The sequence below is a fragment of the Apodemus sylvaticus genome, chromosome 14, assembly GCF_947179515.1.
Source record: "Apodemus sylvaticus chromosome 14, mApoSyl1.1, whole genome shotgun sequence".
Taxonomy (NCBI): domain Eukaryota; kingdom Metazoa; phylum Chordata; class Mammalia; order Rodentia; family Muridae; genus Apodemus; species Apodemus sylvaticus.
In genome coordinates this window covers 42,633,572-42,656,399 of record NC_067485.1, presented here as the reverse complement: position 1 = coordinate 42,656,399, position 22,828 = coordinate 42,633,572, and the positions used below count along the sequence as shown (strand labels likewise).

Here is a 22,828-nt window from a genome sequence, read left to right as displayed (position 1 = left end):
CCAAAACGCTGCTATCTTCCACTGTAATTAGGCTTCACCAATAGCCTCTCATAGGCTCTCATCAGGGTGACAAACCTCTGAGCATGTCCTATGCAGGACCCCTTCAAGTCCTGGGCCATCAATTGCAACTGAGGATGCACCTTCACCAATGGCCTTCCGTGGCCTCTCACTGTGCCAAGAGCCTCAGCTGTTCTTCATGACCCCTTCATGCCTTCAAAACCAGTACCATCTGGGTGACTCTTACACAGTACCAAGTCCAGCTACAGCACAAAACACAACTGTGGCTATCTCTGGAACACACTCTCTGTGCTCTCAGAAAACACTTCCAAGAAGATTTCATCTCAGTGATGCTGGTCTCTTCTTAATCACCGCTAATTTCTTAGCTCCAGCTAACCAGCATCAATAGTCCCAGTAACACAAAGGTTTGCTTTAGCGGTTCTGGTATCTTGTTACTTACAGCTGATTTTTTAGCCCCAGCTAACCAAAACCACAGAATCGTCACAATCAAAACATGGCTACTTTAAGAGTCTTTAATCTTCCCTCTGAAATTTCACAAGCCAGGCCTCCATCTTCTGCACTGTTCGTAACATTGTCTTCCAAGCTCCTACAGAACTTTCCACAGCTTTTCTAGCTCAAAGTTCCAAAGTCCTTCCACAATCCTCCCCAAAACATGGTCAGGTTGTCACAGGAATACCCCACTACGCTGGTACCAATTTGTCTTAGTCAGGGTTTCTATTCCTGCACAAACATCATGACCAAGAAGCAAGTTGGGGAGGAAAGGGTTTATTGAGCTTACACTTCCACATTGCAGTTCATCACTAAAGAAAGTCAGGACTGGAACTCAAGCAGGTCAGGAAGCAGGAGCTGATGCAGAGGCCATGGAAGGATGTTTCTTACTGGCTTGCTTCCCCTGGCTTGCTCAGCCTGCTCTCTTATAGAACCCAAGAGCACCAGCCCAAAAGTGGCACCACCCACAAAGGGCCCTCCCCTCTTGATCACTAATTGAGAAAATGCCCCACAGCTGGATCTCATGGAGGCACTTCCTCAACTGAAGCTCCTTTCTCTGTGATAACTCCAGCCTGTGTCAAGTTGACACACAAAACTAGCCAGTACAGTGGGTTTTTTGTTATTCCAGATAAATTTGAGAATTGCTTTTTCTAACTCTGTGAAGAACTGAGTTGGGATTTTGATGGGGATTGCATTGAATCTGTACATTGCATTTGGCAAGATGGCCATTTTAACTATATTAATAAAAAGAAATTTTCTAAATCATGTCCCTTCTACACAAATCCATAAACTTACTAATTTTATTTTCTTTTAAACTGACATCCTGGAGGAAGAACTGATTGAGTGTGTGTGTGTGTGTGTGTGTGTGTGTGTGTGTTCGGGCACATGCATGTGTGCCATCCACCTAGTTTTTGAGACAAAAATCTCTTATCTTGGAACTCCCAAGACAGGCTATGCTAGCTGGACAGTAAGCTCCAAGGAATCCCAGCCTCCTGCCCAGTGCTGGGATTGTAAAGCATGCTTTTTTCCTTTACCTAGCTGGGCTCTAGGGACCCAACTCCACCCTCATGTTTCCAAGCGCCGCATTTCTCAGACTGAGCTCTCTTCCCAGCTTGTTTGGGTTTTGCTTTGTTTGTTTTCTGTTGTTTTTTTTATTTGTTTGTAGTTTGCTTTGTTGTCTGACTTTAAGCTGTTATGTAGACTAGCCTCCAGCTCAGAGACCCTCCTGCCTCTACCTCCAGAGCACTGAGATTAAAGGCCGCGTGCCCACCCCACCTGGATTCTGAGACAGGGTCTATAGCCGACACTGAACTCCATTTTGCGGCTACAATCCAGAGTCCATATTTGTTGGGTCATAGGCGTTAAAGCCCATGTAAATTCTCAAGTTCTACTAACAGACAAAAGCGTTTTAGAAAGAGGGCCTTTGAGTTAAACCTGGGGCACACAAGAAATTAAATTGTCTCCAAGAAATTAATTTTAAAAAAGCTAAAGGCTAGAAACATAGCAACATAGCTCAGTTGATAGGATGCTAACAGGTACATTGTACAAAACCCTGGGTTTTCTCTCCAGTACCATGTAAATGCAAGGGAGTAGCACATGACTGTAACCACTCTAACCCCAGCATTGGGGAGACAGAGCAGTTCAAAGTCATCTTCAGCTACCCAGTGAGCTCCAGGTTAGCCTGGACCACATTAGCCTGTCTCAATAAATTAAATAAAATCCCAGTCTTGGTCCCGACCTGGAATCCCTGCACTTCAAAGGCTGGGACGGGAAGATTGTGCCCAATCTGGATTACATTGAAATCCAAACCAGCCTTGAAAAGCCTCTCTCTCTCTCTCTCTCTCTCTCTCTCTTGAAAGAAAGAAAGAAAGAAAGAAAACAAAACATTGTTTCAGTTTCCAATGTACTTAAACAACAGATGTAAACAGTGTTTCCAAGGAATAGAAACTGAAGGTACACTCTCATAGTGTCTTCTTGTTTCCCGTGCAACTACCTAGAAATGGGAGTTCTCCCATTCACTCCATATTTTGGTGAGCTTTCCTGGCCCTAGCGCAGTACAAAGCCCCTTTCATACCCGAAGCTCCTCACTCCGAGGTTGCCCTCCTCCCAGCTACGTTATGCCAGTTCCCAGGGAGGCCGAATCCCAGAAGCTGGAAAAACAGTATCTGTGTAACAATGAAAAGTTACACCAAGCTGTACGGGTCCAGCAGCTTCCTAGCCCAAGGTCATTTGACTCTTGCAGGCGGTGCTAACTACAGCAGAAACTGGGCCACTTGCAGACTCGGGTAGAATGTGAATGCAGCTCAGGTACCAGTTCACCCATGGGCAGAGCTGCATCCTAGGAAAGTATAACAGCCCCCTCCCCTACCCAGAGAGGAGAGGAGAGGAGAGGAGAGGAGAGGAGAGGCAGCCGCCAGGTGGGTACTGACCACAATTTTGGGTTCAGGAAAATTCTGAAGCACTCAGACACAGCTTCTTTTATTTTGAATTTCCCAGAACTTGTGCCAGGATCCTTGGCAGCAAGGACATGCCTCCGACACCCACCCCTGAGGATCAGTTCAATGTGACTGCTGTTTTCTAAAGCTCGGCTTTCTAGAGCTGTGTAACTTCACCCAGGCACTTTGAAAATCACCTGTGTGCTGAATTGTAAGCGACCCTGAAAAGCTGAGACTCCCTGTGGTACACAAAAGGGGCTGTTCAAATTACAGGACAACTGCCCCACAGCCTTGCAGAGGATCTAACTAAACCCAAGGCCATGCCACTCCCAACGGCTCTCTTCCAGAGCCATTGCAGTCTAGAGACATTAGATGCAAATTCCAGTCAAGTATCAAGCAGATATTTGACAGCAGGACTAAAATGTCAATACCCATAGTCAAATCATTGAGGTGTTCAGCACCTACCCCTACCTCCATCCTGCTTACCCAAAGAAGGTCCAGAGATCAAAAGATGGCTATCCCAAACACCATCCAGGCAGCGGGACTCTCTCCAGATCAACCAAACAAGGCCTTGAAGTGTGATGCAGGAGCAGATACTCCAAGGATACTTCAAGGATACTGGCAGGAGGCAGAGAGACAGCAGTACAGTGCAGGTTCACTCTTCAGAAGCTGCCTACAGACTTGCAAAACATACTCTTAAAACACCACTGTTTTATGAGTCCTGTGGAAAATTATGTGATTTGTTGTTGTTGTTATTATTGTTGTTGTTATTGTTGTTGTTGTTTTAATGTGTAGTAACCGCTGGCAACCTGACACCACTGAACAGCACAGAGAGAACACTCATGGAAGACTGAGTGTAGCCCAGGTTAGGAGCTGAGGAACAGGAGGGCTAGAGGGCAGGGATGGGAAAATATTAGGCCAGTCAGCCACAAAAACCACACGGCCAGGTGTAGGAGATCAGCACCTTCCACACTGGATTGTGTCACAGACTTAACAATACAGAGCACGTTAAGCCAGCAGATGCTTGCAAAGTGTATCAGATATTCCATTTTTGAGGAAAAAAGTTAAACAGGTAGGAGTTTGTGATTTGAGTCAATGACAACATTGTGATGTAAATATTTCAGGGAAACAGGTCATCCAAAAGAACACCCTCAAGCCCAGCCACAGTGCTGTACCCCCTTAAATCCTACCACCCAAAAATGAAAGGGAATCAGATCTGTGAGGTGGAGGCTACCCTCCACATAGCAAGTTCTAGGCCAGTCAGGGCTACATCGTGAGATTCAGACTAAGAAAGAAAAAAGAAAAAACAAAAACAACAACAACAAAAAAAAAATCATAGGATTCAAGATTTTAAAGAGGCCAAAGGATCATCAAAACTGAAAGGAAGCTAGGCTACATAGTGAGACCTGGTCACACACCCTAAAGGAATTTAATTTAAATAAACAAACAAACAACTTAGACTTAATCTAAGTAACCTAATAAAGCCATTCAAAGAGGCAGGGTATTATGTTTCACAAGAATAATCCTAGCAGTCAGGTGCTGACTCAAGGGTTCCTAAGCCGTGGGCTGCGCAGAGCATGAGAGGAAGGAGGGAAGGGGAAAGGAAGGGAAAGACAGAAGAAAAAGATGCTAAGAAGATTCATAACTGGCAGGCCAAGTACAATGCGTTCAAGAACTCCAGGTTAACTTTTTAAAATGAAAGAAGGATTTTTAAGAGTTTAAGACAGGCAGTCAGTCCATACATGTGCATGAATCTCCTCAGCACTGAGACGAAGCTGAGGGCCATTCACACAGCAAGTTCAAGATTAGCCTGCACTAGATGAGACTCTAGGTCAAAAAAAAAAAGGGGGGGGTGAGAACAAAGAAAGAGAGGGAAGGAGGTGGGAAAGGGAGTCTCGCTCCTAATCCACCTCCTCTCACAACATGGATGGAAGAACAACGGCTTCAAGAAGAACTTCTAGCCCCAAATCAAACAGAAAACAGCCAAGTGGAGCCCTGTACTGGACCTTCCTCCTGCTCGAAGCCGCCAGGCTTGTCACGCTCATGGCTTCCCTGGAGAGCCTCAAGCAGGTGTGGCAGGAAGACCTCAGAGGGGCCCTGCTCCCTCCTCAGAGTAGTCTGGAGGGTTTATTTATTTACTTGATTTTGGTTCATTTGTTTGTTTTCATTTCAATCATCGTTCATTAGAGGGAAAAAAAGATCCAGAGCATTCTATCCAGAGCACACTGACGGCTGCCAACAAGCTGGAGAAACTGGATGGGTCACATGTAGCAAGTAGGATGACAAAATGGCAAGGCTGCCCTGGGAAAGATGGCCAGGTTCTAAGAGACATGCAAACCAGAAACTAGGATCCTAGGCTTTTACCACAAGAAATACACACAAACTGTTTACACAAAAACTGTCGATGGGCAGCTACGTCCTTTTCATTCCAAATAGCCCAACACTGGAAATAACCCAAGAGTCCATTCACTATGAACATATAAACGCACATTCCCAAGGAACAGTCGCCTGAAAAAAAGGGTAAGGCTGACACAGAGCCATGATGTAAGCTGCCTCAAGAAAAGCCCGCCTCAGATGGCTCGTGGTGCGCGATTATTCCTGTACAGTTTTTTTCGGTCTCGTTCTGTTCTGAGAATGGGCTTAAACTCTAGGCCACAGTCCTTCATGAGTCGAAGGGATTACAGACCTGAGCTATGATGCCCAACAACATAACATTCTTGAAATGACGATACCATAGAAAGATTAAAGGCCTTAGCACTGAGAAGCAGGAGAATCACTGGTTCAAATCCAGCTCCTCCACTATACAGCAAGTTTGAAGACAGCCTTGGTTACCAGGAGGTATACCTGTGGAAGGATACTTGTAGTTCATACAGTCAGTCAATATCCAAATCTCAGTTGTGATATTATAGCATCTTGCCAGCTGGTCACAGAAGGTAAAGAGACCACTGTACAGTTGTTCTAAGTATATAGATCTAGAATTCTCTAGAAGTGAAAATTTTAGTTCAGTTAGCAAATGATTGAACAAGAGTCTAAGACAGACAGGGTCACCTGCTAAAAACAATTCCTAAAGACCAAAGAGACATCTCTGCAAGAAAAGGACTGGCTCTCCATCACGGCCACAGAGACCTAGTTCCCACCAGGACACTTGTGCTGAAGGACTGTCCTCTAGAGGAACACTCAGAACGAAAGCTCAACTACTGCAGCCTTTACACTTCCAAAGCCCTGGCCTATCCCACCCCAGCGCCCCAGTTTGGGTTCTCTGACCAAGTCTGAAGCCCTGGTCTACTTTATTCTTTAAAAAGGACACAGGTATACTAATCCCTCTGGGGCTGAAGAGATGGGTCAGTATTGAAAAGCACTGGCTATTCTTCTAAAGGACACAAGTTCAGTTCCCAGCACCCACATGGCTGTTTATAATATAGTCTCTAACCCCAGTTCTTGGGGATCTAATGTCCTTTTCTAATCTCTTCAGGTACCAGTTATGCATGTGGTACACACACACACACATGCAGGAAAAATACTCATGCATATTAAAAGACAGCAAAAATAAAAATAATTTTAAAATATTTTTTTCAGAAAGAAGTACATTAATGTCCCTGAAAGTCCAAAGTTGAGACCGATTTACTGTTAACAAATTGATTGCCAAATATATAAGAGCACAGAACTGCTTTCTCCCAAGACACCACAGTCTGTTGCTTTTTAGCGGCACCATTAATAAGGTGCCACCAACTCTGAATAAACTCTCTTGGCCTTACAAACAAATCTCTGCCCCTCAGAGGAAGCGTCAGGTACCAGGATTTAAGATTAACATGTTTTTGTCAGTAACAAAAGAGAATGCAGGGCCCCTTGGTTAGTGGAGCACAATATAAAGTATTAGGTTTCACAGTGTGCCTGCCAGTTTTTAAATACATGTGCTTAATCCCCAAAGCGAAGCCTATGAATCACTAACAGTTACAGTGCGGGCTTCATTCAAGAAAGCAATTGCCTGACATTGTTCTAAAGCTGCTAAGCCTTTACCACTGGAGAAACCAAGTGAGGCTCCTGGAGAGCAAGTGGTGGGGGGGAAAAAACAGGGTGAAAGGAGACCTGTCTGACCAGTCCTGATTTTCCAGATAAGAGAGAGAGCTGCAAGGAATTTACCACCAGACAGAGGTTTCTCTGTGCTCACTATGGCTTCCAGACACTCCAGAACGGTTCCCTTCTGTCCAGACGGCTCTCCACTCTAGTTGACCACCACCATAGGATTCACCTCTTTTTGAGGGGTAGGTTCCTCCCTACCCCTTCTGTGCGCTCTCTATCCCCATTCATTCCCGCAGAGCCCATGTCAAAGCCACGTCTGGTTACTGTTTGTAGAGTTAGTATAGGTACTTCCTCCTATATCAGACTGACAGCTGAGAGCCTGTAGAGAGACTGACTACACTCGACTTGTCAGCCCATGTACTCAGCTGGGTCAACCAAGCAAAGTCAGACATCATGGTTCTTCTAAATTCCCAATTTCTCCTGCCAGTGAAGTTAGCTGCCGCCAAACAAACAAAGCTATTTTCCTGTTATCTCAAGCCCAAGCATGGAAAGCCTCTGTGTACAGAAGGCCTGGGTTCAGATCCCTGCTCTATCACGAACTCACCAGATGACCCAAAGCAAATCACTTCACTCTCTCCAAATCTCAATAGTCACATCTGAAAATCAGACACACAAAAAGTGCCCCTACCTTACAGGGTCGTGACAGGAATGGGAGGGAATGCTCAAAGAGCACACGGAGCGCAGTCCTCCAAGACAGGAGCCACTCTGCTCATGGAAAGAAAGATGAAGACAAACACCTACCCAAAGATAAAGGAGAAGCAGGACACTTTCAGTCAGCTGTGAGAGCTCACACCTATAATCTCACAGCTCAGAAGGCTGAGGCAGGAGGATTTCTAAAAGAACAGCCTGAACTATGGAGACCCTGAAGGAAGGGAAGGGAAGGGGAGGGAAAAGAAGGGAGGGGAAGGGAGGGGAAGGGAGGGGATGGGAGGGGAGGGGAGAGGAGGGGAGAGGGGGGAGGGGAGGGGGGAGGGGAGAGGAGGGGAGGGGAAGGAAGGGAAGGGAAGGGGAGGGGAGGGGAGAGGAGGGGAGAGAAGAAAAGGGAAGGGAAGGTAGGGAAGGGAAGGGGAGGGGAGGGGAGAGGAGGGGAGAGAAGGAAAGGGAAGGGAAGAGAAGGGAAGGGAAGAGAAGGGAAGGGGAAAAGGAAAAGGAAAAGGAAAAGGAAAGGAAAAGGAAAAGGGAAGGGAAGGAAAGGAAAGAAAAGGAAAAACAGAAGACAAAGGGGAGAAGAAAAATAAGCATATGAGGCTGGGGAGATGGCTTAGTGGGTAGTACTTGCTTTGCAAACATGAGGGCCTAAGTTCAAATCCCCAACATTCATATAAAAAGCCAGGCATAGCTGTAACCCCACTGATGTAAGGCAGAGACAGAGGAATCCTGGGAGCTAGCTGGTCAACCAGCCTAGCAGAAATAGAGAGCTTCAGGTTCAGGTAACAAGGTAGAGAACGACAGAAGAAGACACCCAATGTCACCTTTCTCATGGGGCACCCCCCCCCCACACACACACACACGTGCATGCACCACACATGCTCAAAGAACTACACATGAAGAATTAAACTCATTAATAACCTGTTTCAGGCGATGGTAATTAGCTCAATTTCTCTATGTTGAAAACTCCAAAAACCAAAATGTGAAAAGTTATTTCCTGGATTATCTTGCTCAAAGTTAAAAGCCAGTCAAAGAAACCCAGAGCTTAAGTAAATAACAGCAGAGAGTCCAGGCCAAGTTTCTGGAAATCACGAAGATCTCACATTTGGGGAGGTAAATAATTAAATCCAAATCCTTCCGTAAGTTGATTACAAGTCTCATGAACTCCAGGAGAGTCAAAAACCTTTCAAATGAAGGACTCACCATCACTAACTGGTATCATGATACCAAACACCATTCTTCAGGTCATTGGAGCAAATAAGAGTTAATGTTTATGGTCTATTCTACAGAAACAAAACTTCATATGGAAACTAGGAGTATAACTCAGTGATAAAGCATTTGTCCAACATGGGTCAAGTCCAGAGTCAAAGATACCAGGCTTTCTGTAGCTCAATGGTAGATGGGTTTGATTCCTACCACAGGAAGGAATGGATGGAGGGAACCAAAAAATAAAGTTACTTCAACATACAAAAGAACCACATAATAGCAACATAGCTTCTCTTTGCACTATTCCTAAAAGGTAACGCAAAAGTGGTTGAACACTCTTAAGAAAAACACAATTTAAAGGAATATTACTATTTAAAGCTAAGTAAAATGGGACAGCCTCATCAATCATTTTCACTATTAATAACCCAAACCATGTGTCTACAGGAGCACATTTCAGAGCAGGGCAAAGGTCACCTGAGTTTCCCCATCTGGATGCTACAGCCACGTGACTAGTGTAACAGAGAACTAGCAGCCATCAGTCAGCAGCACCATCCTCGTATCCACTGGAGACAACCACATATCCTGAGTCAATCACTTCCTAAGATTCCTAAAACAGGTATTATCAGAAAACCACTACGCTTTTGCAGCCAGTTCCACTGAAGAAATGGAATATTGGAAATATTTTCTTTCAATGTCATTCTGCTCCAGATTTGTTCTAAAATACATGAAGAAAAAAAAACTTTTGAAGGGGATAGATAAATTAGCAATAGAGTCAAAACACTAAAATTATTAGAGCTAAATGACAAACTCACAGGATTTCATAAAATGCTCTACTTTTGCCTGTTTGCAGTTTGTCGTGGCAAAATGATAGTGGAAAATGTTCTTCCCATCTCGGTGTGACAGCGCATGCCTACAGTCCAAGTTCACAAAGGCTTGAAGCATGGGATTTCTGCAAGGATGGAGCCAGCCAGGGTACAGTGGTGAGGTTCTCACAAAGAGAAAAAGAAAAAGAAAAAACCTTCACTGGGAGGTGGGAGGTATTTTTCCTTTACCTTTTTTAGAGATTTATTTTATGCATATGAGTGTTTTCTGCGCATGTGTTTATGCACACCACATACATGTCTGGTGTCTGCAGAAGCCAGAAGAAGGCATTCGAGCCCCTGGATGTGCAGTTACAGGTGGTTCTGAGCTGCCACATGGGCACCCAGGTTTTCTGCAAGAACAACATGCACTCTCAACTACCTAGCCATCTCTCCAGATCCTTTTTTCTTTATCTTTTTTGAGATGATGTCTCACATGGTGGTCTAGGCTGGGCTAGAACTCACTATGTGACCCAGGATGGCTACAAACTCAAGACAATCCTCCTGTCTCAGCTTCCCAAATGCTGGGATTATAGATGTGAGTCAGAACACCCAGCTTCGCGCTGGCACTTAAAGTTAGACCTATTATACTCTCAGCCAAAGAAAAAGTGATGAAATACCACAAATCGCTTTGCACCTCTTGGTACTAGTCAGCTGCTGGTGGCCCCTGTGCTAAGAGAGTCTAAATCTTCATCGCCTAGTAACTCCCTCTGACAAACGGCAGAGGTGAAGCACCAAGTCCAGCACGGAAGACACCACACTTGGAAACAAGTGATTCCTCTAAAACAAAACTTCATATGGAAACTAGGGGTATAACTCAGTTGGATTTGTCCAACATGGGTCAAACCCAGAGTCAGAAATACCAGGCTTTCTGTAGCTCAATGGTAGATGGGTTCGATTCCTACCACAGAAAGGAATGGATGGAGGGAATCATCTCTTCCTCTCCAGGGAAGGCAACAGGTGCACTGTTCACACACTCAAGTCATTAGCCTCCGGGTGGCTTAATATCTGTAACACCTGAGAACGTTTTGTTAACCCAGTGAGAGAAGGCTGTCTTACATCCTCCAAGAGACTGTAGAAACAAAGTCACACGCATGGCCCTGATGAACGTTACAACTTCCAACAAGGAAAGAATTCAGTGAATCTTGGAAATCTGTCCTCAGACATTCGAAGAAAAAGATGGAACACCAGGAGAAAGGCTGCATGAAAAACTGGTGGAGAGGGAAGAAGGGAGAAGACGCTTCGGCTCATGAATGAACGAACGAACGAACGAACGAACGCACGCACGTCTCTGAAAGGGTGACCGGGCCACTCACCAGAACTTTGTTCTCCACTCTGTCGCCCTTCACTTCTATCTTCACTTTCTTCTTCACGGAGATTTTGATCTTTCTGCCAATAACATCTTTGATGCTTTCTAAAGGAAAGAAAGGGTTTCATTATAGTCTGCTTTAGCAAGAAAAGGGGACATTAGGGTAGCGTAGGCATTTGGAGGACAACCTGTAGCTGGTTTTGATATCAGTCCTTTCTATTTTGCTTGATTGACAAGTCTGATAATTGTCAGCCATTAGAAGGTTGTTGCTTTGAGACAAGAGTCTGGGAACCAAATCCAAGTGCTCTGGACTGCAGAGCCATCTCTCCAGTTCTCGGTATTACAGCTTTGATAGCAGTGGGCTGGGGTGTAGCTCAGTGGTCAGGCACTTGCATATGATGCTGAAGGCACTGATAACAACCCTGCAGACTCCAGCCCCCATTGGGCTCAATGGCCCCTGCCTACAGTCCCAAATCCTTGATGGGAAGAGGCAGACAAACCACTTCAGTCTAGTAATCCAACACAAGCCTGTGTGATAAAACAAGACGCTGTCTCAAATATCATTTTCCTGTTTATTTATGTACTTGTTTATTTATCTATTTTTGAGAAATCTCAACCTTTATTTGACATTGGGATGAACCTGGAGGCTTCTGGGAGATAAAAATGTCCTGTCAAGTAACCAATCGGACACTGAGACTACCCCAAATGGTTTGGTCAGAAAAGCGCTCTCCCCAATCATCAAAACACAATAGCACATGGTGCCAAGGTCATGGAGAAAGAGGAATTAGAGAGGAAAGATTTCAAAGTTTGGAAGAAAAGAGTCGTCTTTCTTGTGGCTCTAATGAGCTGCCCAACCTAAACATGTCCGGAATCAACTTCATCTCATCTTCAGTGGCCACTATGAAAGCTGGGCCTTGCTTTTCCCCAACCCTCTGAGAGGATGAGGTGTTAAGTTTCCCAAAATCTAATTGCTGTACAGATCCGGAGCATCAAGACCCTTGGCCTCGCTCCCTAAGCCTGCCCCTGGCCCCCTTCACCACGGTAGTCTTTGTGAACAGGCAGCTTGAGTTCACCTCTCCAGGTTGAAAGGATTGTCATTTGAGCAAGAGCTTGCAGTGTGTAAATCTCACATTCCCCAGCTCCTTTTCTCAGTACACACACAAGGGTCTGTGTCTCCCTGGATTTATATAAGTCCAGGAGTTTCTATGTATTCCTTTTTCTGGGATGGCTTTGTCCTAGTCTCCTGATAATATCCAACTTATCCTTCAGATCTCAGCTCCCCTATTCTCGGTTTTCATAGCTCTGTACTCTGTATTATAACTATCTTGGCTTATTCGGGGATTCAGTAAATATGAACGGTCCTCCTATCTCCCTGTTCTCTATAGTGGTTTACCATCTAGCAAAAGCCACTAGAGATACCACTAAATGAATCTTCACACAACACACCCACTCACAGACAGTACAGGACGTGGGGATTTGGGACAGGAGAACTTTGAGCTGAAGAGGTCTTCAGAAAACAGACTTCTGATTTCCACAGTGGGGTCTCCAATACAGCCTGCTGAGGTGTAGAATTTTTACTCTGTATAATGTAGATAGCTCAGTATATAAAGACTAAAGTATACTATGCTTGTAGAAAAGGTGAGAGAGGGAAAGGCTGGGAAGAAAGTGCAGCTCGAGCAACAGCAAGCAGCAGACTGGGGACAGGTACACGCAGGGAGGCTGGGGACAGGTACACGCAGGGAGGCTGGGGACAGGTACACGCAGGGAGGCTGGGGACTGGGTGTTCTCTGTCCAGCTACCATCTCATCAGAACCTAAAGCAGCACGGACTCCCCCACTAATAGACTTGTGGGAAACAGATCTCTGAAATTCACTTGCTATATCCAAAAGATAAAAGTAGCTTCTGGGTGGTGATAAGAGGCATGTGACAAGTATTCTTCTGGGTGGTGATAAGAGGCATGTGACAAGTATTCTTGTTCTTAGCCTCTTTTTCCTTTTTTCTTTTTCTTTGTTTGTCTATCTGCTTGTTGTTTTTGAGACATAGGTCTCTCTGTGTAGTCTTGGATAGCCTGGAAGTCATTATGTAGACCAAGTTAGCCTTGAGCTCACAGAGATCTCTAGCTTCTGCCTCTCTAGTGCTAGGATTAAAAGCCTGGGCTACTGTACCCCTCGCCCCCCCCCCACACACACACCTTCTGTTTTCTGTATTTAAAACTGTCCCATAAAAGCCAAGGATGGCCCACACATGTAAACCAGCATTCAAGAGACTGAGGCAAGAGCAAGAGTGAGAACAGTTTAAGGCCAGCCTCATCTAGTGAGTTGGCAGCCTATCCTGGGCTATAAGAATCCCTGTCTTTAAAACAAAAACAAAAACCTTTATCAGAAAGATACACAGTTTACAGGCCTTAAAGGAGAAGTTCAGGAAAAGGCAATGAGGCCTTTGCAGTCTGCATTCTTTAACTAATCAGTAGAATGCTTGTGAGCTCCGAGAACTAGAAGCCACAGCAGGTGAATCCCCACCAATGCCTAACTAGACAACATAAAGGCCTAGAAAAATGCTATTAGACAAATTGCAGAAGGACAGTGAAGAGACACACCAAATGCTTAGCCAGAGTGGTCCTGCCAGCCACTGTCCTTCCAAAATCACCATTATACAATACAACACAAAGGTTCCTTTCAAAAGAGGGGTCAAATTCACCTTTTAAACATACTGAAGTACTGAGAACCGCTCATAAACAGCAGTCTTTTTATTTCACTTTTTACACTTTATCTGGAGTCCAGATCACCTGAACTTCAGGTCCCAAGACAATGAATGCTATATGATTTTCTAAAAATCCACTACCCTTGGAGGCATCTTTGGATCCTCCAGTGTTAGTTTCGTGTTCAGACAGGGTGTTGGAAACACCCAGAACCGGATGGGGCACTCGCTGATGTCTCAGAAAGATTCTTTGGACTAAGGAGAAGGCCTGGAACAAAATGGGGTGGGGGTGGGGGGAGGTCGCGAATACCTCACTCCTTTGTTTTTGTTTTTTTTTAATTGTGGTGGCAGCGGCGGCGGCGGTGCGTTTTCAATTCAACAAAAGTAAAGCTCCACACAAATCCAGCAACTGCTTCTTCCCGCCAAGTTTTACCTGCAGAGTGAGCAGCTTTGTGAGGGGACATACCAAGCCCTCTCAAGTATCAATGCTGTGCCAGGCAACAGAGGGGCAAATTCCAGGCTATGGTGAGTCGGTGAGAACTTTCCCTCACCCAGGGCACCCCGGGATCATCAAGTGTGTGCCCAGCATGGTGCCTGGGGGGAGGGGGATTCCAGTCACTGGAGCTCAAAGCATGCCCATAAAGTCATGTTCACCTTAGTGCAAGTCAAAAGGCACTCCACAGGAGCATGAGCGCTGGTTCCCAGCACTCCTAGTCTATTTGTCTTCTGCCATTTAACCTTCCCAGATAAAGCTAAGCTCTGAGACTTAAATTCCAAGCAATGCTCTCTCAGCCCTCAGCTCTAAAAGAAGACAACCCCCTCCCCCAACTACAGCCTCAAGCAAACCAGTCGCCCGGCACAGGGTACCCCCCCCCCCCCACACACACACACACGTTCCCAAAGAGACTGAAGGTGGTCGGTAGGTTAATCATTATTAAAATGAGGCTTTTATCATTAACCCCCTATTTCCTGGACTGAGAAGGCATCAGCAGGGTAACCCTCTAGCTTCCAGCTCAACCCTCAAAGCCACGCCTTGTCAGACTGGGTCCTGACGCTGGACGGGCGCCTCCATCCCTGAAGCGGTCAGTGAGAGGGGCAGCGCCAAACGGGAATTTCCTGGAGGGTGCCTGAGGGGACCTATAATGCGGTCACCAGGCATCCTCTTGCTAGGCTTTCCCGGACTTTCCAGAGTTTGGGACCGCAGGATTGGCCACTGGAAGAGACGCCCCTCCAGCTCCATCTTCCGCCCACCTGACTCACCTGGTGGGGCAGAGCAGGGAGATCTGCGTGGAGCCCGCCAGGGCTCGAGATTCCTCCCCACTCCTTCTCTCTCTGCACCTAGCTTCTGCGGCCATCTGGCCAGCAAACTTCTAGGAGCCCCCCAGCGACCCTGCCCCACGCCACTTGCGCAGGAGAGCGCGGAGACTGCGGGAGGACAGAGGTGGGAAGGGAGGCGGAAAGGAGGTGTGCGCAGAGGAAGATGGCCAGTCGGCCACCGCGCCAGGCTTACCCATTAACTCCCGGGGAACATCGGAGCTCTCGTCGGTCATGGTTGCCCACTGGGCGCGGGGAGATCCTGGGTCCCACACTCTGACTCTCGGCCCCGCGCCCTTCCCCAGACCCTTTAATGTTTCCGCGAGGAAGCCGCAGCTTGCAAGGAAATAGTGGGCCGGCCGGAGCAGCGGGGCGTTGATCCAAGGTTGCCGCGCGCCCGCAGGACCAAAAAAAAAAAAAAAATCCTAAGAGTTGCAAATCCGAGCTGGCTCTGTGGCCGCCGCTACATGCCGCCTTCTCGGCTCGCAGCTCCAGGGGCCGAACGCAAGGCGGCTGCAGCACCGGCTTCTCCACGGACGGGCGCCGCGCAGCCCGGCCTCTGCGCCGCACCTTGGGCGTAGGTGAAGCGGAAGGCGAGGGTTGGGCCGCCCGGCTGGTCTCGGCCTCCTGCGGGCTGGGCTGGGCAGGGGCGGGCCGGCTCGGCTCTCCTCCTTCCCCTTCTCCCGCTCCTCCTCCTCTCCTTCACCCTCTCCTGCTCCTCCTCCTGGTCCCCCTGCGTCTCCTCCCCGCCTCGCGAGAGCGGCCTCCGCACGGGTCCCCGGCCGGCCTCCGGGCCTGGGCGCACGGTGCCCGGCGCGGGGCACAGCCCGGGGACCGATGCGGTGCTCCGCTGCGGTGGCTGCTGCCTTGACTGCTGCGGCGGCGCAGGGCTCGGCGCCCCTCCTCGCAGCCTCGCTCCGGTGCGGCAGACGCTTGCGTCTGGAGAGGAACAGACCGAGCAGTTGAGAGAGCCCGAGAGCCATCTACTGGCTGCCAGCGTGGAAGGCCCGGGCTGCGCCGGGGGTTTATCCCCCAAATCCCGTCAGGCCAATGTACCCTGAGGCCCAGAGCTGCAGAGCCCCCTGCACGGAAGCTAGTGATTCCTGAGATCCTATCGTGCACTTCTGGATTTCAGGCCCCGCTGAGCGCTGTGTCCTCGCACCCTCATTATTAATTCCCCATCTATGTTGATTAAGAGCTACATGCAATCAATAGACAACCGTAAGATGAAAAAACAGGGCCTCTTTGGAAAATGCCTTCTGATGGCGAGCGATCCTGACTCCTTAAGCTTGGGGTAAATCAGACAACTAGACATGGTTCCCAAAAACTGGAATATTCCGACTGCTAAATATAATTCTACCTGACCTAACCCATCCACCTACCCAGAGGAAAGGACCTCAGATTCTGGAGTACTTCTGTGCACTTCCATCAGCCACAGAGAATGCCCCAGACTGACCAATCAGATTCCTGCTTTAAAGGGCTAAAAAGAGGAAGAGAGGAGAAGAAGGGAAATTGCTGCCGTTTAGCAATTTAATTTGTGTTATCCTCGTTGTGTTGGTTGGTTGGTTGGTTGGTTGGTTGGTTGGTTGGTTGGTTGGTTTTTGAGACAGAATCTCACTATGTGACCCAAGTTTGCCTGGAACTTGCTGTCTATACCAAGCTTGTCCAGTCTACAAAGCAAAGCTCTGCCTCCAATTCTTTCAGGATTGTTTAGTCTGTTGTTGGTTTGGTTTGGTTTGGTTTGGTTTGGTTTGGTTTGGTTTGGTTTGGTTTGGTTTTCTTTCTTTTTTTTAAGTGTCTCAGTGGCAGCCTAGGCCACAGTCTTCCTGCTTCAGCATCCAGGGTGCCAGGACTCGTGTTGTGTGCTGTGAGGCTGAGATGGTACTCTGGTTTGGACCTAGCTTTTCTAAGAACAATGTTTAGTTTTACTCTGCCCGTTTCCTCTGGAGTGTTGTTGGCGGGGCTCTTTCCTTGGGAAGACTGTAAACAAACACCCTCCTTACAGGGCTCCAACCACAGGCTTCCATTTCATCAAAGTCCATCTTGAAGAACCAGTGTGGTTACTCGACACAGAACACGGTTGAGGGGGTTCCATACAGGAGTGTGGGTGATCCTAAAGCAGTCACATACCCTTACACGGATGAAGATTTCCTCACAGCTATACAAATGGAGCCCCACTTTCAGCTGGGAATCCACATTTTATATACCCTAGCACTTCCAAGACTACAAGGCCACAGGCAATTAGAGCCAAATCTCATCCCACTGTCTCAGACGTGTACAAGAAAGCAGCTGGAATCTCAAAGTAAGATACTACTGGCTCTCCCAACCCTTCCTTCAACAGTCAACAGATTTCTTACATGTAATTGACCACTTTTCTTATGAAAATAGTGGGGTTTTTGCTGGGAAAGTACCTCTACAACAGATATTCTGCTGATGGCTGCCTCTTCCCACCTGGTTCACACCACTCCATCCTTGAATCAGGCAGCAAGACTCAATTTTTTTGTAATTTACTATTACTGTGTGTGCACATAGAGGCCAGCTGGAGGTTTGTGGAGGTCAGAGGACAACCCGTGGCATCAGTTTGATATCTCTATGGGTTCGTCCCAGAGATCAAACTCGGGTTTTCTGACAAAGGCCTTTACCAGTTGAGCCATCTCCCAGTCCCTGAGACTACTCTCTCCAAGACTCTCTCCAGTTGTCTGCTTCTTACTGTTTGTGTATCTTCTCGATAAAATTTCTTCAGGGCTTTTCAGATCTCCGAGACTTCTAAAACTAAAACATACTTATAACCACATACATACAAGGGCCTCTCTTTCTTCATGTGTCTTTGTCTAATTTTACTATTTAACCTTTAATCCTGGATAGGGGTAGGTGAAGGGAGAGTTGGTGGTTTCCTAACTGAACAGTAGGCACTGAAGGCAGGAAATGTAGGAAATATCTATGTGGGATATTCAATCTGGGGATTGAACCCAGGGCCTCTGGCACACTGCCGGAGGAGGCTCTGCGTTGGTGACCAGGGTGATGCAGATGACCAATAAACATCAGTGAACTTGAGCTTTCTACCTCAGACCGTTAACTCAGATAATAAAGTTGGCCATTTATTTAAATGACATATTTCCTCAATATATTCTACCTGCAGTAGGTGGAAATTACTACTCAAAACAGCCTCTCAAATACCTGTGGTATAACAGGCTTTTTTCTGGGACATACAAGTGAAATTTCAAAAGTAGCCCAGAAGGCTCCACACAATAGGGAGCTTGTGAAAATAAGAACAAAGACCGTTGTCCCTTTGGCCTGAGAGGTGCAAGGGGACGTGAAGGCTGAGTGGCAATCCTGCAGTACAGGACTCCTCCACTTTTTTATTTTGTTGATATTTTTGTGTTTAATAACATTTTTTTTGAGATTTCTTGTGTGTGTGTGTGTGTGTGTGTGTGTGTGAATGTATATATACTAGTGCACCAGTTGTGTGCAATGCCTGAAGAAGCCACAGAAGGTGTAAGACACCCAGCCACTGGTGCTGGATTTCTGGAGGGTTGTAAGCCTTCATGTAGGTGCTGGTGTATGAACTGTAGTACTACTACGTAAGAGTATCTACCTAGTGTTCTTAACTGATAAGTCACATTTGCACCCTTTTGGTGCTTTGAGACAAGGTGTTCCTGGTCTCAAAATTTACTTTGTAGCCAAGCGTGACCTTAAATTCTCAATCTCCCTGTCTACTTCTTGAATACTGAATTTATAGTCAAACACCATCCTGCCTGGTTCTATGGTGTTGAGGCTAGAACTCAAGGCTTCTACCTCTTAGGCAAGCATACCACCATCAAAGCCACATTCACAGGCCCCTAAACTTTGTTTTTCATTTTCTGAGATAGAGTCTTACTCTGTAGGCCAATTTAACCTGGAACTCATTATCTAGCCAAAGCTAGGCCTCATGGTAATCTTTCTCATGGTAATCTTTCTATCTCCACGTGCCCCCTGCTCTGGTTACAGGCAGAAGATACCCGGTCCAGCTCTGTGCTTGAACGTTTCAAAAATGATGTGTAGCCCATGCTAGCTTCAGACTCACGGTAGTTCTCCTCCAGAAGTCCCCTACGCTGGTCTGATAGAAGTGTGCCATCACATCCTGCATCCCCCTCTTTCCCATGCTGTACACTGACCCCAGATCTTTGTTTGCTGCACAAGTGCCCCTTCACGGGACATCAACCGCATCTCACTTTAAGATGTTAAACACAGTACGGGAAGTTTACCACATAATGGATGACAAGATTAATTTTGGGAAATGGTGTGTGTGTTATTTTAAATTCAAACATTAGCATCTGTGTCACTATAGCATATTTTTGCTTTTCATTATGATGAGAAAATACAATCTGAATAAAGTAGCTGCCAAAAGTCTGTAATGCATTTTATCGTGTCTTGCGATCATTTAGACCGATTTTTGTCTAGTGATCAAGCCTGTGGTGACAAAACAAACCACAATGGGGAGATCACCATGCTAACAGAACGCCAACTTAGCCAAGCTACTCTTTGATCTTGCCTAAGACGGTGAGAACCAATAGCATTTCCATAAAAAACTGTGGGGGGTGGGGCACCATGGGCTCCAAGGACTGAAGTCAGGTCATCCAGAGTGGCAGCAGACACCTGCATCCATGGACTCATCTCATCACCCCAGTGTGGTGGTTTGCATATGCTTGGCCCAGGAAGTGGCACTAATTGGAGGTGTGGACTTGTTGGAGGAAGTGTGTCACTGTGGGCATGGGCATTAAGACCCTCATCCTAGCTGCCTGGAAGCCAGTCTTCTACTCTCTGCCTTTGGATAAAGATGTAGAACTCTCAGCTCCTCCTGCGCCATGCCTGCCTGGACACTGCCATGCTCCCACCTTGATGATAATAGACTAATCCTCTGATCCCGTAAGCCATCCCCAATTAAATGTTGTCCTTATAAGAGTTGCCTTGGTCATGGTGTCTGTTTACAGCAGTGAAATCCTAACTAAGACACCCAGTTAACAGCATTTCACTTTCCGTGTAATTATGTGTATTTGTTTGTTTCCACCACTGAGGAAGCAAAGCAGACGGTGGCCAGGATTGGAAAGTGTCCTACCACTGAACTGTATCTCTGCCCCGGACCTTTTAATGATTGTAAGACAAATCTCCCACCCAAGAAACTACCATGCGTCAAGGGTCCTTCATAAAGAAGTATATAAAAAGGGACTGGGAGCCCACACCTATAATACTAATATTTGCAACACAACCCAGGAAGAGTTCAAAGCCAGATTTAACACTTAGTTCCAGGCCAGTGTTGGTTAGAATGAGACTCTCTCCTAAGATGAAATAAAAAGATAAAAATGTTCTCGGTGAGTTAATGGAGACCTTTCAAAAGTGTGTGGGGCCAGCCAACAGGGTAGCTAAGTGATGAGCCCTTGGCTGCCCCATGTCTAAAGGCCCGATTGAATCCCCAGCACAACCAAAAGAAAGAAAGAAAAAAAAAAAAGCCTGTGATTCGAACTAATTTGGAATGCCTTTAAGTTAAAGACTCAGTTTCCACACTGGGCTGTGGTTCAGCTTACAGAGTGCTTGCATAGCGTGCCCAGAGCCCCAGGGTTGGTCCGAAGCACCACATTCACTGGGCATGGTGGCACAAGCCTGGTCTGTAATTGAAGCACTCAGAAGGTGGGGACAGTAGCGTTCTAGCTCATTCTTAGGTATATAGCACATTCTAGGGTAGCATGGGCTACATGAATCAGGGTAGGGACAAATAGGAGGAGAGGAAAAGAAAGAAAAGGAAAGGGAAGAGAAAAACAGGAGGATACAGCTTCTTGTTTACTTAACATGGGAGACAGTGGGAGGTGAAGTCCTTTAAACAACACCCTTCAAAGTATTAATAAGTGAAATTATATAAAATCTGCCTTTTGCTTAGACAGTCCATGGGAGGGGCTGGGGTCATCTGAATAAGGATGTTGATGAAACCCCACAGCTAGGGTTGGTTTTCACTGTAGCTGGGTCTTGGACTCATGCATGTTCTTTTCCTTTTCTTGCTTGCACTTGACAGTTCCCTGACAATACTAACAAAACTACTAGTAGGGCTGGAGAGATGGCTTAGTGGTTAGGAACACTGGCTGCTCTTCTAGTTCTGCTCTCCTGAGTTCAGTTCCCAGCAACCACATTACAGATGACTGACAACCATCTGTAATGGGATCTGATGCCTTCTTCTGTTGTGTCAGAGACAGCATACTCATTAGATAGATAGATAGATAGATAGATAGATAGATAGATAGATAGATAGATAGAGATATACCAACAACAACAAAACACACATACTAAGTAGCAGCTCTCACTGAGCAGGAGGAAAACCAGCTCAGATGGCACTTCAATGGCCGTCATAGTGGTGTGACACAAAGAAGCCCTTCCTTATCGTAAGGGTAATGAAATGAGATACACTCCATAATTGTTGAAGACGATTAACATTGTGCTTCTTAGCCCCACTCCCAATACACATGCTCACCTTATCATTACATCTACACCACTGACAAGGCATGAGGGAGATGACCGTTTGGCACAGCTAGAAACTCGTAGGCAATTTGGTTCCATATAATAAACCTATCTGTATTATGGTATATTGAAAAATTTAGATTTGTAGAGAGACTTTTTCAAAGCCAGGATGCTCTTAAGAGTCAAATTTGAGTAGAGAACTTTAGATTTCCAGACCAGGGTTTGCTTCTCTACAGTATTTGTTCCCCTTCACTGAGTTCCTGGGCTTGACTCCCAGGGAAGTGTGGAGGTGACTGGGCTTGGCTCTGTAACTGGACGTTTAGAGCAGAAGTCTGGGCTCTGGCGTTTGCTCAATCTTGGCGTCAGTCCCAATGTACCAATAAAAGAGACCAGGCATGATGAAAAGCAAAGAAAGGAGATTAAATATGACCACGCTGGGAAGACAGGTCAATGGAGCCCAGTGACTTGGGGTACCCTAATCCTAACCCTACCCCACCACACCCTACACCCCACTCCACCCCACCCCACCCGTACTCCCACCCCAACTCACCTCCACACAGGGAGGCACTCCAGTGTAACCAAAAGTGCATCTCTACCTTCACTTCCTGTCTGTCTCCTTATTACAGCTCAGCTCAATCTTCTGCTGGGCGCTGTCTGCCTAACCTCTTATGCTTTTCAAAGCATAAGTCCTCTTGAGTCACCCTCGATTCCAAATCAAACAGGTCTAATTTGTGACATCTCTGTGACAAGGAATTAAAGCTAACTCCTAGCAGAGGACCTGCAGCACACATCATCCTCAAGATGAACACAATTCTCAAAACCCTGAAAGTCTGCTTTAAGACCTGGCTATACCACGCTTTAGCATATGACCAGAAAGATCCCACATCCATCTCTATATGTACTCAGCCACGTTCACTGCTTGCTTCCCTGCTCACAGTAGCTAGGAAATGGAAATAACCAAAGTGCCCTCAGCAGATAATGAGTGACTCCTGAGCATATACCCTGAGATGCTGTTCAGACATAAAGAAAAGTGAAATCATGAAAATTGCAGGTAAATGGGTGGAACGGGGACATATTATATTAAACCCAGTAAAACAGATGCCACATTCTCCTTCCTATTTGTGGTTACTAGCTCCAAATCTTCAAATATGCATATATAACCCCAGAAGACAGGAAAGTAAAATGGAACCATTGCAGAGTCTCAGGAAGCCAGAAAAGAATGCTGGATCCTCTCAAACTAGACTTACAGATGATCAGTCGCCTGGTAGGGATGCTGGGAGACAAACCCA

The 22,828-nt window shown here is 46.4% G+C and overlaps 1 protein-coding gene across 6 annotated transcripts in view; it reads right to left on the bottom strand.

The window, feature by feature from the left end:
• The window catches only part of Carmil1 (capping protein regulator and myosin 1 linker 1), a 267,034-nt gene extending 251,653 nt beyond the window's left edge, over positions 1-15,381 (bottom strand). For all 6 annotated transcript variants that reach the window (XM_052156906.1, XM_052156907.1, XM_052156909.1 and 3 more), the window contains exons 1-2: positions 15,253-15,381; positions 11,053-11,150 (exon numbers count right to left, since the gene is read on the bottom strand). In XM_052156906.1, coding sequence (XP_052012866.1) covers positions 11,053-11,150; positions 15,253-15,292 — 138 coding nt within the window. In that variant the 5' untranslated portion in view covers positions 15,293-15,381. The remainder of the gene's footprint in view (positions 1-11,052; positions 11,151-15,252) is intronic.
• Between the last annotated feature and the right edge of the window lie 7,447 nt (positions 15,382-22,828).